We start from the raw sequence: 17755 nt of genomic DNA, 5'->3' as shown, positions 1-17755 counted from the left end.
ATTTGCTTGGAATCTTCTTCATGATGTGCCAAATGCACCAGCGGTGAACTGTTGTTGGCATACAGGCCTCTAAAGCCCTTTTCATGGATGCGCACTGATCGGTGAGAAACCCTTTCGGAGCGTTTCCTCCCATGCAACGAAGCCAGCTTTGAAATAACCATTTGAATGATTCAATTTCTTCGTTCTTCATCAAAGAGCATCCGAGAAGTGTTGATTGACCGTGGTGATTCACCCCGACAAAAGAACCACAGACCAAATTATACCTGAAACAAATTACCATGGTCCAGAATGCAAAATCATTATCTACACCCTAACAAATGCTTCGCATACACCCAATGAATCAGCCAATATACACCTCTGCTGCGGATTCGTAAAAATAAATTAATTTGGCATCATAAACAGGGACAGTTTGTTACCTGTTTGTATTGTACGTGGTGTCGAATGAAATGACGTCTCCGAAATACTCAAAGGCGGCTCTGCTTCTTGCATCGGCCCAAAAAGCCAGCTTAATCGATTGATCATCTTCGAGTTGGAGCTCAAAAAAGAAATTCGGATTCTTCTCTTTCATTCTTAATAAATATTTCCCGAATTCCTTTGCATCTTCTTGTTCGGAAACATTCCGCACTTCCCTGGTAATGTAATTCCTCACGTCCTTTTCGATAAAATTTAACTCGCGGTGACCCCCGGCAGTCGCAACAAATGATTGGTAGGTTTTGCTTGGTCTGATACCGGCCTCCTCGTTATTCTCTATCGTACGACGAATGGACATGCTTAGTTCCCTGTGCTGTTTGAGCATCTCTGCTTTGCTTGGCAGCAGGGGTGTGAATGATCCAGCACAACCTTTGAAATGATCCAAGCACCGACATCCTTCAATGTGTGTATATAAATTCTTGCAGGACAGTTTAGACCGGCTGTCGGATTGGTCTTCTCGGTCGGAGATATTTTAGATTTCCATTTTCCCTCTCTGCTACATGTAATCAGTTGGTTCTTAATCTCGTTTCCCTTTCTATTTGTGCACCGAACTCTTGTAGAGAAACCTGCAGCCTTGGCGTAATTCCTGTAAAATTTTCCAGCATCTTCAAGGGTGGTAAAGGTCATTCCAACCTTTGGAACAAGCTCGTCATCAACAACTGAGAGAGGCTGCAAAATACACCGTGTCAGAACTGTAAATACACCCATAGATATGATTCAAATACACCCAATCATGTCTAATACGATACACCCTAACCGCAACAACTCAACAACAGAATGACTTTTAAAGCCATAAACTGTAAATACACAGCATGCAGATATAATACAGTTCTAAAAACACACCTAATCATGTCTGTTATAATACAGCTGAACAACAACAAGTAAATTAAAATAACAAAAAACCAGTAAAGTGTAGATACACCCACACTTCTAGCTAAAGTACACCCAAACAAGAATTGATCTACACCCGAGCGTCTGCTACAAATTTCAGGTAATTAATCACAACTAATACATTGAATCGACAAATTCAGGTAAACGTGTTACTTTCACAGTAATGTTCAGCAATTTTTCAACTACACAATGCTATACAAATTACTGAAAGAAATTTCATACTAATCCTATGTAAATCAAACCTCAGGGACTTCGTTAGATTCTGACTCATAATCCACTTCGCCTGCATTCATATGACAATCTGAGGTTGAATGATCCATTATCTTCAAAAGGAGATCAAACTTTGATTTCGAAAAACAACAAATCAAAAATAGAAAACGAATATCGAGTTGCAGAGAGAGACAAAGGTAACCTAAACGAAGAAGATGCTAGTGAGAAAAGGAGAAGAAAAGAACAATGGAGAAGAAAGAGGGTAAACGCGGGAGAAGAAGAAGAACGAAATCTCAAAATAACGAAAACGAAAAGGGAAAGAAATATTTTAAATCTGGTAGTTAGATATACACGCGATGTTATATAGCGCGTGTAATCAACGTACCTGAAGCAGCGCGTATTTTGATCTTATTGTTTAATGAACTTGTATGGCATACAAGCCATTAGGGCTTGTATGCAGAGCTTTTCCGTAAATATATATAGATACACCCATTTGAATTTAGTGTCCCACTCAATTTGAATTTGGCATAATATTAATGATGGATGAGATGTAGGGGTGTTCGCGGTGCGGTTTGGTTCGGTTTTAAGGAAAAAAGTTATCCGATCCGAATGCTTAATTTATGTGCAGTGTGATTTGGATTGGATGAACTTTTTTTGGAAATCCGATCCGATCCGATCCGATCCGATTACAAGCGGTTTGGATCGGTTTGGATTTGCAGTTTTTTAAATAAAAAAAAATTAAATACATATAACAAGTCTCAACATCAAATTTTAAATAATCAACAATGACATAACAAGTCTTAACAATATCTTAAAAAGGCAACGATAACATAACAATAGAAATAAAATTATAGGTTAGTTAAAATAAATAAATAAATAATATTTTGAACATAAAATATTTATTAAATAATAATAATACATGAATAATAGAAAAATGTATAACAAATTAAACATGTTATAAGTATAATTGTAAATATAATAATAAAATAATAATATTATAGCATGTTGTGCGGTTGGATTGGATTGGATCGGTTATGAAAAATAGATCCAATCAAATATGAATTAGAGCGATTTTAATCAGTTTTCGGTTTGGATTGAATTGGATGAGCGGTTTAATTTGGATCAGTTTGAATTTGAACACCCCAATAAAATGTATTCAAATAGTAGTATTTGCAAACTCATTTGTTTCATTTAAGCCAAAACATAATAGACAATAAATTAAATATATTATTATATTATTCATTTAGTAATAATAAGTACAATGAGAGAATTTCACTTCTACAATACTATTCTTCTATAATAATATATTATTATATTATTCTGCATGCATTGAAGGCTTGAAGCTGAGTTTTATTGTTCCTATTACATACATAATTATTAATAAATAACATAACCCAACATCACTTGTAGCACATATAAGGTTTACTTATATGTTATTAATTACTTATAAGGTTTATTGTCATCAAGATCAGGACAAAAGAGTTGTTGATCATCATCATCATCTTGAATCTAATGACGATGAAGGCCTCTGCAGCATTTAACACAATACTTATGGCTGAAATAAGATATCCAACCACAGCAATCATAGCGACAATGAGTACTCATTAGCAATTGCCTCAGGCGCGACTCATCGCCTAAAAAAACAAATAAATCATAAATAATATATTGATGTTATGTTTATATAGTTTATTAACATGTTTATTGAAGACATCAGTGTAATTTTGAATTAATGATTTGAACTATTATAAATTAAAAGAGAATTTTGTTTGAAAAATAAAATAAAACTATAATTTTTTTATAATTTAATAATTCAAGAAAACTAAAAAAAATTGATTAAGCTAGATATAAATTAAGATTTTCATGTATATTAGTAAAAAATCAACCATCATATAGCCTATGGTTAACATAGTATATATTGGATTATATGTATTACCGTACCGTCTAATCTCTCCTTCGTGTCTTGAAATTTTAAAAGAGATGAAAATGAAAATAATTATAAGAGAACTAGAACAAGAAAACTCTAGAATACATTTTCTCAATTCACTGATGAACTAAGAACAGAAAACTTTGTAGATAAATATATTTAACATACAATAAAAACGGGTAGCATAATCTTCTCTATTTATAGGCAATATACGAGAAATAACAAAGAATATATATATATATATATAATAACTAAGACAAACCATCTAATTTCTTTAGTTTGTATGAATTTATTCAACTTTATCTTAGATAGGAATATATAATTTACATTCTAATTCATTCTTATCTGATACTGTCTGATACTATATTTTTGGCCGTTTGTCCTTTGATTCTATTTTTCATTTTTGAGATGGATATAATCTGATACTCTGATACTATATTTTTCATTTTTTATCCTTTAATTCTGTCTTTTATTCATGAGTTATATATAAAGTTTTTTTTAATTAAAAATCATACATATAATTTGAATGGTAAATTACATAAATAAAGGTTAAGAGAGGAAGAAAGTCAGCTCTTCTTGTTTTTTTTAAATTTTTCAAAATAAAAATCTAAAAATTGTTTGTTAGATACAATTAATTACCAACTGACCTAGGCTTAACTCATCATCTAAAAGCCAAACAAATAAATCATAAATAATATACTGAAATCATGTTTATATAGTTTATTAACATGTTTACTATGCTCATCATCAGTGTAATTTTTAATTGATGATCTGAGCTATTAGAAATTAAGAAGAAATCTTGTTTGAAATAAAACTTTATAAAAAAATTTCATAATTTAATAATTCAAGAAAACTAAAAATTTGATATATTAAGCTAGGTATAAATTAAGAATTTTTTGTATATTAGTGAAAATTAACGGGCCAACAGTTAACATATTATATATTGAATGAAATTATATATATTAGCGTATCGTCTAATTTCTCCTTCATGTCTTGATCAAGTGAAACTTTAGAGGAGATGAAAATGAAAATAGCCATAAACAGAATTACAACAAGAAAAATTCTGGAATTCATTATTTTTCTTAACTCACAGAATACAGATAAACCCACAACAGAAAACTTGTAGATGGAGTACAATAAAAAAGGGGAGAGCGGGCTGAGCGGCCTAACTACTTCTGTATTTATAGGTAATATATAAGAAAGATTAAGAAATATATATAATAAATAAGACAGATGATCCAATTTTTTTAGTTTGTATGAATTTAGCCTTATCTTAGATAGGAGTATATAGGTTGCATTCTAATATGATCCTTATCTTATCTGATACTATATTACTATCTTATACTATATTTTTGATCATTTGCTCTTTGATTCTATTTTTCATTTCTGAACTATACATCATCTGATACTACACTTTTTGCAGTTTAACCTTTGATGTCGTTTTTTATTACTGAACTATATATAATCTGATACGTAATACTATATTTTTGGCAATTTGTCCTTTGAGTTCTGTTTTTTATTCCTGAGTTATATATAAAGTTTTATTATTAAAAATTATATATGTAATTTGAAGGGTAAATTGCTTAAATAATTAAATGAAATGTACTCCAAACATTACTTTAACATTTAACATTTTTCATGTCTTTCGCAATCACTTAAATCATAAAACATTGATGTTCTAAATAATAGCTGTTTTTCATAATATTAGAATAAATTTTTGTGAACTCTAATAATTCATTATGATTCATATTATTAATAAAATTAAGTACAAAAACTGCATTGGGACTATAATGTCATGGTCATTAAACTGCTAGCCATAAACATCAATCTTAATATGTGTTTAGAAGGATAATTTTGTTATTTTAGAGATAAGGTATAAAATGATAATATTTTCATGTTCAAAAATCTAAATACTAGAAAAATTACACTATATCGATTTTAGACGTTAAGGAAATTAAAAATTCATCTCAAAAATAGCAATGCTGAAATAGTGACCCTCACAAGACCCATTAAGCTAAATAAGGACAGCAATAAGTCCAATACTAGTTTTTAAGTTCAGTAGAAGCCATAAATCTATAATTAATTTCGAAATTATGTATTCTTTTATTTTAGTTTGTTTTGTTGTTAAAACTTGTCAAAAATTTGATTTTGTTTTAATTTGCTTAGTAGTAATTTTAGGACTTTTAAGTTTAAATTAAAGCTTATCCAATCCAATAAGATTTGATTTAAATTAGTTATGATATCTCTTAGGATCTTTAATTTAAATAAGATAATTAATAGAGTTAATTTTAGAGTCATATCTAAAAAGATTTGGCCAACTTTTAAGCTAATTTATTAAATCCTAGAGAATCAGTTACTCAAATCGACCGGTGTATTTCGCCATTGATATTGAACCCTGCCTTACTTGTAACAATTGAATATCCTTCGCTGTCCTAACTGAATTAGGAAAATATTTCTTATACAACTCGGATTGAAATGCATCCCAAGGTATAGCAGTATTATCTCATTGTAGAAGCGAACTCAATACACTAATCCTCCGACACTTGTTGCGTTTGCAAGGCTCGTTCCATCGCCTGAAACTAGTTATCAGCTTCCGTCGGATTCGTGGTTCCTCTAAAGATCGGTGGATTTATCTTCAAAAAAGTAACTAACGTCATCGGCCCATTTATGCCGTTACCCCCGTTTCTGTTATTAACTTGCTGGCCAAGGACCTCAGTCGTTGCCTGCATAGCATCTACCATGTTCTCCACGGTGTTCATAAAGTTCACAGGATTATTCGCAATTGTTTCAGGTTCCGCATTACTATTTCGGCCTCTGCCTCGACTGCGTCCGCATCCACGAGTCATCATTTGGTTCCTATTCACACCAAACAAGTAATATCAAGGTGAAATCAGTCTCAATATCTCAAGTCTAATTCTTCGAAGTCCCATACATGCTCTTGAAGAAATATGCCACAAATATCAGTTAAATATCCTAATTAGCATATACACATACCCAGAATACGCCTAGAAATATAGTCAGTCCGTCCCTCAGGCTCTATAGGAATGAACTGCTCTGATACCATAATGTAACACCCTACCACACAAAGCCTTATGCTTAAGTTGTAAAGTAGAGGTGACGAGGTATTACGACCTCTAAAAGAAAAGACGTATAGTTGAAAGAAAACCATAATGAGGAGCCTTGAAGAAAAAGGTAAACAAAATCGAAGAGGGCAAAATACAAAATATACATGTGGAGAATCTATATACACATATACATAGCCTATAATAATATATAACAGTCCAAAAGATAACTCTTCGCTTGTAAGGAAGGTCTCCAAACGCTCAACGAGGTGCCTCTCGACCTGCATTTGAAAAACAGCAGAAATATGTATGGAATGAGAACTGGAGGTTGTCAGCATGGTAAAGGTACCCACATAATTAATATACAAGATCTCGGAAAATTCAGAGGTAATCATAGAACTCCGACACTCAGATTAAACTTAAAATTTATTCTAAATCAGTAATGTCAGTAATCTAACTAAGGGGTTCTAGCCCTAGTCTAACTTTGCACCCTCCGTCTCCTCCAAACCTCCAAATCAATGGTGGAATAACGATCATCATTCCTTCGCCAAAAGAGGGTCTTTCAAAGCATACACAAACAATTCAAACAAAAAAAAACAGATACAGGCACAATTACAACAAGTAGAACAAATAGCAGATAAACAGAGTTAAGCAGTTAAGCATACCAAAGCAATGCACACTCAAGTAAAACATACAAATACAAATGATCTATGTCTATCTTATGTGCCCATGAAAGAATTTGAGAAGTTAAAGTGCCCGATCACATCTTGCGACAGAAAATTTACAGAGTATCGAATTTCAACCTAAAACAAGTGGTGACAAGTCACTGCCTTCACCCAGAAATACTCGTGTATCAGATGATTCAAATATATAAGTCACATGAACAATTCAGTCATAACTCATCAATGTCAATAACAATCTCAATCATATATCATGTATCAATTATCACCTCAATGCCTCATCAATTCAACATTCACTTCTCCAATCTTCTCAACTTATTCAATATGTCCACCTTGGTTCTAAAGCTTAAAAGATCTTTATCAGACTCTAAACAGGTGTTAAAAAGGTTTAGAAAACTAGAGAATAAGTTTTAAACTCAAAAGTTCAACTTTTACCTAAAAACAACAAACCACAAGTTTTTCCAAAATTTTCATTTCAAAGTCCATCGTATCACAATCCAAAACAGCCCCTCATGTCTCAAACCATATTCACATGCTTTCCAAATTACTTCACAACATACCAACACTTAAGACCACACAATTTATTCAACAAATTCATTCATACAATCTCACCAAATCCAACACTAACCATTAACACTCCATATCAAATACATATATTATATCTACTCCCAATCTCCAATCACAATGCACATTAGAGTTCCACAATCATTTTCTATATCCACAGAACATGAACAAATCACATAATTTAACTTATCTTACAGTCAACTAGTCTAAGTTTTCACGTGACGTTAAATATTAACTACGAAAAACCAAAATCATAACTTGGCCGATTTCTCCCAAGCTTAATACACCACGAAACCCCTCTTTGCAAGCTTTCTGACCTCCAAATTAAATTCAACGAGTCTCGGCCACCAAAACTTGATTCCAAGCGCTCTAATTCACGGATTCAATCTCCAATTCGACTTAAATTCAATATAATCCATACAAGTCACCACAATTAACACTAGGGTTCATAAAATTGGACAAACCACAAGGGTTTAGAATTTTCTTACCTTACCCATTGATGATTGGGGTAAAACTCAACAATTACCCGCCACTAGATCAAACCTAAATCATAAAAAACATCAAAACCTTCAATACCCATAACCAAGATTTACGAATTCAGTGGAAAGGAGAACTGGACATGAATAACAAAGTTTCTTACCACTTTGTTTAGATAGAATTGAAGAGGATTTCAAGACGAACGCGTGGCCGCAAATGACTCGTCAATCGGAACTCCGAATTGAAAGTGACGTGGAATTGAATTTTTTGAAGAGGTTAGGGTTCTCTCCTCCAATTCTCTTTTCTTCAACGTGATTCCAAGCTAGAAATAGGGAGAAAATGCTATTTCAAGGGTTTTATATGTTGGGCCTTGGGTCTAATATGGACTCGGCCCAATCGGTTTGACCTGTTGGTCCGATTTTAGACTAAAATATTTAAAATTAATGTAAAAATTTGTATTTTAATTATTTTTACATCTTTAAATTATAAAATTTAATTTTTTAATTTATTTAAATAATAATTAATTTATTAACTAATTATTTATTTATTTCGCAGAATTTACATATTGTATTTTTGGTGTATCTCTTTTTTATTCTTTTTAATTTCATCCATGTTTTTTATCAAATCTGGATCGAATCAAAAATAATAAAATATATAATTTAAAAACTTTTTTTTTAATAATTTATTATTTTAAATCAGCTAACCGTTAAAAAATCATACCAATTAAATTGATTAACCAAATTTTTGTTTTCAACAAGTTCATTGTCAAATAGTTTTTTATTAATTGAATCCAACCGACTAGTTGCATCTAATTCTCAAAATCATGCAATGAATACATACACATCTAAGTTTTACATGAAACTTTAACTTCATTTCAAATAGCTTATTATTAATTTTACAAGTAACTTTCTCATTTCAACTAGCTTATTATTGGAGGCGATTTTATTTTGTCTGGTTTATCATTTATGTAACGGAAATGTTTGGTAACCAAAGAAAATCAGTCAAAAATAATTATAATTTACTTTATTTAGCATTTATTAATTGTTGCGATAATTAATTAATGCTAAATAAGGCAAGTTTTAGCTGTTTTTTTGTCTTATATAAATGTCCCAAATAATAGACAAGAAATAATTTATTTTATTATTCGTTTAGTAATAAGTACAATGAGAGAATTGCACCTTTATTATTCGTATCCTTATTATATTTTGTTACATTATTCTTCATGAAGTTGTTTTATTATTCCTAACTAGTAGTGATATAATATCAGGATTACGTTAACTATTAGTTATATGATTCCGAGTCATCATTAATAACATTAGGGTAAAAGAACTGTTGTTGATCATCATGATCATGAATATGATGGATTTTTTTGCAGCACTTGATGCAATACCGCCGCAATTCCCCACGATAAACCCAATGGCAACAACCATGGCGACAATAACTTGGAGGAAGAAGCGGAAGCTCAGTTTTTTCTTTCCCATTTGCTTCATTCTTACCTAATTCAAATTAAAACCAAACAAATAAATAAACATGTCGATTAAATGATTAATTCTCAATCACAAAAAAAAATATTGATAAAAACTGGCCGGGTTGAACCGGTTTTCACCGGATCTCATGAGTGTCTGGTTCGATGAGTGACTCGACCCAGGTTGATTATCGGATGACTGGATTTCTAGTTGAACCGGTCGGGTCGAGCCGGATTTGATAACTATGCGTACATATATCTCAGAAAATGTAATTAATGAAATTTATTTTGGTAATTATATTCTTTTCTATATTTTCCTTTTATAATTTAATGATTTTGTTAAGAAAAAACTTTTTAATTAACAATCAGCTAGTAAAATAGTATATAAATAAATGTTAAGGAGTTTGAATTCTTATTGATTTATTGTAAAAAATAAAAAAAATTATAAAAAAGTATAGGAAAAAGAATAATATTAGCTGAAAATATACAATTGAGTACATGTTTTTTATTCTAAAAACTTTATATATTAATATTTTAAGATTAGTAGATAAGAAACTAGCTAGAAATCATTTTTAATTAAGGGTCTTAACTATTAATAAAGGGTAATAAAAATTGATCAAATTTTTCTCATAGTTTAATTCAAGCAACCTAAATATTGATTAAACTAAATAATTAAGATTAATTTTCCAAGAAATACCTAATAGATCAACATGAATCTACGTAGTAATATCATGTAATGATGTAGCTGATAATTAACATATTATATATTGAATATGATTATATATATTACCGTTGTTTGCGTCCAATTTTTGGTCTGTGTCTTGTTTGGATGAAACCTCAGAAGAGATCAGAGAGATAGTAGCCACAAATAGAAATAGAACAACAAAAACCTTAGAACCCATTACTTTTCTGAACTCAAAGATAAACCAAAAGAAAAGCTTTGTAGATATATTACTATTTTTAATTTATGAAAGGGAGTAGCCAATTCTTCTCTATTTATAGGAAATATACGAAGAATAATAAATCCTAAGACATTTTTAAGAGTTATCCAATTATTATATTCGTTTTTGTGAATAATCATTCACACGATTAATATAAAAAGCAATTACTTTTATTAATATAGCATTATATAAGAAAACGATAAATAATTTTTTGATTTTTTATTTCAAAGACAAATAAATTCTCAATTAATTAAAAATATAAAAGTTGTTCTTCAGTTTTTAAAATGCGAGACATTTAAGTTCATCAGAAAATTAATTTGTCCTTATATATTTTGAACGGAAAGACTTAAATATCTCGAATTTTAGAAGATTAGAGACATTTTTGTGTTTAAATTAATAAAAAACTTATGTGTTATCGAATTAAAAAATTAAAAACCTATTTAACTTCTCATGTTATATAATTGGATGCACGTATAAAATTATTTAACACTAATAGCATATCAAAATTAAATTTTTTTATATATATTGACGACAAACCGATCAATTTCTTTAGTTGAATTTAATTTAGCCCTATCTTAGAAGGAGTACATAAGATGCATTCCAAGATGATCACTATGTTAGTACTCTTGGCATTTTGCCTAGCTATTAATGTTATTAGTCAATGCATGATATCATATTGTAAAAAGTAAGAATAATTAGTAGAGTGTTCGATTTGGTCATGTACATGAATTTAGTGCAAAGATTATACATGTGACACATGTAGTAAAAGCAAGTTCAAAGTGCTGGATACAAAATTCAATAATTAATTCACGGCAGATTGTCACGGTAAATTTTAGAAGGTTAAATTTAACAGTGTTTGTAGAGTTTTCTAGAGTATTTGAGAATACTCTAGATGGTTCTGGAATGTTCTAGAATGTCCTAGAAGTTCCTGGAATATCCTAGAAGGTTCTAGAAGACTCTAGAAGATCATAGAGTATTCTAGAAGAGTGTAGATGTATATAGAAGTATAAAGAGTGGTATGGAATAATCTAGAAACAATTGAAAAGTTGTGGTAGGATAGATATTTGTAAAGAAGATTCTGGAGGATTAATCTGGACCGTTGATTAGATTTGATCTTAACCATCCATTGAGGAGGTGGATGGCTATAAATAGGAGGTAAGAGTTAGTGTAATGTGGGAATCATTTGTAACCACACTTGAGCAATAAAGTGTTCTTTCACCAAAGCTTCCTTTCTCTTGTGTTCTCTTATATTCTTAGCTTTCTTGCTAAGTATTGAGGGTTAGGCTGACTTGATTTTAGCTCAAGAGGTTGAGTAAGTCCGAGTGCCGGCACGGTAGCGTTGGAGTGTGTCCAAGGCCATGACAAGATGGCCAAATTTATTGAATTGTCCGATTAATAACTTTAAACAGAAGTTGTTAATATAAAATTAAGCTCGTAAGAATAAGAGTACATTTGATTTGCTTTTTTATTTGATTTGCTTTTTTATTTTTTATTTTTATTTACTGTTTTTTTTATAGAATTCAAAAAATAAAATATACTAAAAATAAAAGCAGAAAATAAAAAGACAAACCAAACTCACCTTAAAACATTCAACAAATTTAACTCAAGTAACTTATAAAATAAATAATTTGATTCGTTTAGTCTGGTTAATTTATTTTTCATTTTCTCTTTTTTAGTGTTTTTAATAATTTCTTTTAACAATCTAACTTAAATATCTCAAATTATACCGCAAATATATACATAATCTATCACGAACTATGCAAGTATTCCTTGCCTTTAATAGATTCATCTTATATTCATAGTATAAGTTTTGTAAACATTCAAAAACACAATTATTAAAACAAAATACCATAAATTTAATTATTTAGATTTGGAAAGGTGACGAGATTAATAAATTATCAACTAAAAACAATAATTTACAATTTAATAGAATTACCATGCCATTTATGCTCAAGGCCCTCAAATATTTCATAACTTATTTGAAAAATTATTAATTTACTGTGCCATTGCATGTAAGAAATTCTCTAGGAAAAGAATTATATTACTCTGTCAATTTCAAAATAACCGTCGCTTTCGACTTATTACTACATTGAAAATATCAACGTATAACATTGATTTTTCAATGTATTAAAATGGCGAAAGCGACAGTTAATTTGAAACTGAAAGAGTAAACGCAGAATCCAACTAAGTCTGATGTCTTTTTTTTCAAGAATTTTTTGTACATTACACATCTAAACTAATTTTTTTCACCTGTGAGAAGCAGATGTGCTTGGCATCTGATATGTCATGGGAACCATGTTCACCGGTGCACCGGGAACAACGGCGCCGCCGGGAATTGGGGCTCGAATACCGTATGCAATGTGTGCAGGGGGCGGAAGATTCACCGGCGTGCCAACAGCTGATACTAAGGGTCCTGCTATAGGTTGTCCAATGGTAGGAGCAGAGTATAGTCCTACTCCCGGAACACCGGTTGAAGCCGGAGGAGGTGGTTGTTTCGGTGATTTGATGGCGGAATTTGGTGGAGGACCATTTGTTTGACCTGTAATTGGTCCTTGAGGTGCCGAAACTTCACCATTGTTAACACTGGTGATATCGTGTATGCTCGATCGCCTTCTATCTTTGTTCATGGAGTTCAAACGAATGAAGTATTTTTGAGCATGGCTTGCTACTTGCGTCGGCGTTCTTGTCACGACAAAGTTTCTCGATATGCTTCGCCAGTCGCCTTTTCCGTACTTATCCAAGCCAAGAAGAAACAACCTGTTCAACCAATTTTAGAACAAAGAAAGCTTAGAATAAGAAAATGAAATGAAAATGCTAATCCTCACTAATATAAATTATATCAACACCTTGGATTTATTAAAACATAAGCACAGAGAATATGTCACTGGCATTTTCATTATTCATAGGGGAACTGACTATGGAGACTTGAGACTTGCATCATGATTCAGATGGCGATTTAGCGACGGAAGGAGTTCCGAGTTCCGTGTCGTGTGAGTGGGGCAACTTCTTTTTTCATCTAAAACTTATCAGCTTTAGAAATGGAGGCTCTGGATTTAGTACTATAATTTACCATTTGAGGAATTTGGAATGCAGAGGCAACAACAAAATCAAAATTCACAGTTTGGTGGTTTATAGGAAAATGAAAACTGCAACAAGCATGGGGATTTAAAGGAACTGAATGAGGAAAAAAGAAATTTCTAAGAAGTGATTAGGTGATATGAGATTAGAGTTTAGTAAAGCTTAAGCATGTTAAAAATTGAACCTCGACAATAACAACAAGAAGACGACAACAAAGCTTTGTCACACTAGAAGGGATCGACTATATGAACCAAACAACATTATAGTGTCCTTAACAATAGGAAATCATAATTGAACAACACCATCCCTTTACTTGAAGGAGATCTTAGAACATTCAAAGTGGGAGGAAATCAAACAAAAACCAGCCAAAACTAAGTTTAATAGGATCAATTACTTGGATTGACCAATGATCGAGCAGGAGAGCAAAACTTCGATTGACCTAAGACAAAACAAAATGCTGTCCTGAGACCGAACTTCGAACCACAATGGAGAAACAAGGTGAAAGCAGAGGCTGAAGGTGCATGCGAGCGGGATAGAGTAAAGACCCCAAACACAGCAGTTTCCAATCACCAAAAGATGCCGAAAATACAGAACAGAATATATTTAAACACAACTTTAGAGTAAGCTTAAATATTGATAGTAAATTGATGTAATGAGAGGGAGTGATTTATCTCATTCAATATGAACAATATCAAGTAAAATAATAGCTTAGTTGAACTGAGAGAACTGCATATGTAAAATCAAGATATCATGGATCCTTCATCTTCATGAACCAAGATAAAATATTACTCTATTTACCACATTACCACATCTCATGAAATTACTGCACTAACCATTAATAATCCACTGCTTGTTCTGATGGAACAACCAGAAATGCAGAACTCAGTTAAAATTTTAGATTCACCCCTCTAAACCTCGTCTTTACCATTTAATCCTCATCTAAATCGATAGTGCATTGTCATAACCTTATGAGACAGTACCAGAAGCCATGCCGGTTCACTTAATGAACCTCGGAACATAGTTATTAATCACTAGTCAGTACAGATATATAGAGTGTGTTAAGGTACACAGAGGAAGACACAAGAATTTATGAAGAGAGAGTGTGTGCGCGCGCGTGCGCGAATATATCAAGATCTTGAGTGTGCAGAGGCCAGTGAATAAAAACAGAGTCCAGAATCAGATACTACAAAACTAAAAATCAAATCTCTAAATTCTATAGTCTTGAAACAAAATTATAGCAAATTAAGAGTAGCATATATAGTAGCATGTAATTGTAATGTAGCAATGATAAACTTACCTGTGTTCATCTTCTGTCCAAGCAATACCCTTTCGCCTTTCCTGATCTGATCTTGAAGCTTTAGTTCCATGATTAGACTCGCTATCATGCTTCCCCTTCTTGCCACCTCCTTCATCACTTGCATGATTTGCTGAGCCTTCCAAAGAAGAATTATAAGACGGTAGAGTCACGCAACCAGATTCAATCAGATTAACATCTTCAACCAAGAGCTCATAATGCTGCTTAATTTCTTCTACCGTTTTCCCCGGTACATCGGCCGCAATTTTCTCCCATCGATCCAGAGCATCGTCTGGATGCGTTACCAAGGCTTCCTCAAATGCTTTATCCTGCTCCCAGCTCCACTCAGAGCTACTATCAACTTCATCACCAGTCATCTATCTAACTATAGAGCTTTTATTACAAGGAAAGATGAAATGTTTCTATCAACTGCTCTAAATCTAGGTTAAACCCTAATACACCACAAACTATATGGTTTGTTATGGATCTACAAGATTTCTATGGTGATAACAGCAAGTATTAACTTTGCTGCTGTGCTGAATTTTGGGAGCATAGGTGTTGGACACAGTGAATAAGGTTCAATACCAATGAAATCTCACAAAATCTGAGGTATGTGATGTTTAGATGATGATTTTCTTCAGAATTCATTAAGACACTGAAAACTTATGAAATTCTGACCTATAGATGAATGAAAAGGCAATAAAGTTCAGTTAGAACATGAGAAAATATCTGACAAAGCATTTAAGAAAAATCATAGATGAATTAACATGAAAATTTTGAGAATTTAATGTGAAGGCCAGTCAATGGAATGGTAATTAGGGCATGGAATTTCCAATGTTGGAAAGAGACCTTTCAGAAAATATAAAAATAAATGAATAAATAAATATGCATATAAGACCATAATGGATATATATTACAAGAGAATTCAAATCGCTATCTCATTCATTGATGAAAGTAAAAGACAAAAAAACCCCATTTTACCATAGCCCTACCCTGATAAGAACAGTTTTAACAGCAAATGCACTTAACAGTTAACACATTCAGCATTCAATTTTGTTATATATTTGACAAACACTAATCATAACCCACCAAAGTTCCAAGCTTTCTATACCCCAGATTCAAAGTTTTTGTTTTTTCCTAATATTGGAAATTGGTAAATCACATTTCAGTGAAATCCAGAATCCAGTGTAGAAAACCCACCAGAACCTCAAGGTAAGAAACAAGATGAGTTCACTGAACTACCCCCAACTGTGGATTCCATTCAATTCCATTGAGTAGGTTTATGAAAATGAAACCATCAAAGCTCATTCTAATCAGCAGAAAAATCACTACTTTACAACATAACAATGGCAAAAAGTCACATATTTGTCAAGCTTCTGACACATTAACCAACCATCATAAAAAAGCTGTCTTTCACTTCACCTAACATAAAAATTGGTACTTTCACAATCAAGTAAACCTAATTTTGAGTGTTACTAAATACTAATTACTACACATATATATCTAAGTATTTTAACTTTTAAGTTTTACCCACCAACATTTTTTTCCTTTTTTTCTCTCCTATTCAAATTTAACATATAAAGAAGGTAATTTGAATTTCTCAACTTAAATTGAAAATAACAAAACTAAATCAGATTCATGTTTAATAAAAGAACCCTAACTGTGGATGGGAAATTACAAGAATGGAATTTCACAAGAACATTAAAAAAAAAAAAATTGACATTGATGGTTATCCTAAAACCCCAAAAAAGATATGCATGATGATGATGGGTCAATTTGGTCCCATCCCAACAACTGCTTTGCTACAAATGGGGACAGCTTGGGTTGAAAAAAAGAAGCCATAACCCACCCAAGTTGCATAAACCAACCCACTTGAGGAATCTGTAGCAGCACACATTAATATCTGACAGGTGACATAACATTCAAGACAGAGAGTAAAAAAAAAAAAAGAAAAAGAAAAAATTGAGCATGAATAAGAATAAATAACAAACCAAAACACAAGTTGAACAAAAAAGAACAATTTTTTTTAACCATTTCATGCCATCAAATTGAAAAGCAAGGAGAAAATGATACTGAGACTAATCTACAGCAAAAGTATGATCCAAGTTCTTGTGAAGGATGTGTAAGTGTAACTATTCCTGGGATTAGGAGAAAGATAATTAAGTGATTACCTTTAATCTATGTTCTGCACCTTCTATCTTCAATGTGAAGTTGTGAATTCACAGAGGAGTCAAAATGTGTGCCTATATATACATACTTGCTGTTTTTTTTTTTAACTCTTTGACATGTCTCTCTTCTCTCTTAATTTGTGGCTATTATCATTCAAACTTAATTATTAAGCTTGCATTTTTTAAGTGTAATTCTCTTAATGATTAATTCTAGATAAGGATTAATTTACTCTCATTTGATATTTACAGAAATAAAAATATTATTTATACACTAAAATTAATTATTAATATATTTATGTATAAATACATATATAATTTAATTTATTTTTAATATATATTTATATTTTAACATATATTTTATATTAATAACTAATTAATTTTGATAATTAATTTTAATATACAGATAATATAGCCGTTACAAAAATTACTTTGACTTGTTGGAATTTTCTGAGACCATTAACTCACATGTATATTATCTACAAAGACCCAAAATGAAAGGTTATTTTTCTTTTATGAATTTAATTTTTAAA

At 31.5% G+C, this 17755-nt stretch overlaps 1 protein-coding gene across 2 annotated transcripts; it reads right to left on the bottom strand.

Moving 5' to 3' along the window:
• Positions 1 to 12628: 12628 nt before the first annotated feature.
• Positions 12629 to 17246, bottom strand: LOC112783726 (transcription factor SRM1). 2 transcript variants are annotated; one of them, XM_029296414.2, is made up of 3 exons: positions 17229 to 17246; positions 15061 to 15735; positions 12629 to 13442 (listed from the first exon to the last, which is right to left on the bottom strand). In XM_029296414.2, exons 2-3 carry the CDS (start codon positions 15432 to 15434, stop codon positions 12932 to 12934), a joined length of 885 nt encoding a protein of 294 aa, XP_029152247.1. In that variant the 5' UTR covers positions 15435 to 15735; positions 17229 to 17246; the 3' UTR covers positions 12629 to 12931. The 2 variants fall into 2 exon arrangements, with proteins under 2 accessions (XP_029152247.1, XP_025682557.1); XM_025826772.3 differs by lacking the exon at positions 17229 to 17246 and adding an exon at positions 16258 to 16531.
• Positions 17247 to 17755: the final 509 nt, after the last annotated feature.

The sequence above is a fragment of the Arachis hypogaea genome, chromosome 20 (genome assembly GCF_003086295.3).
Source record: "Arachis hypogaea cultivar Tifrunner chromosome 20, arahy.Tifrunner.gnm2.J5K5, whole genome shotgun sequence".
Classification (NCBI taxonomy): domain Eukaryota; kingdom Viridiplantae; phylum Streptophyta; class Magnoliopsida; order Fabales; family Fabaceae; genus Arachis; species Arachis hypogaea.
The sequence above is the reverse complement of the archived record's forward strand: the minus strand, read 5'-3'. Positions and strand labels throughout refer to the sequence as shown.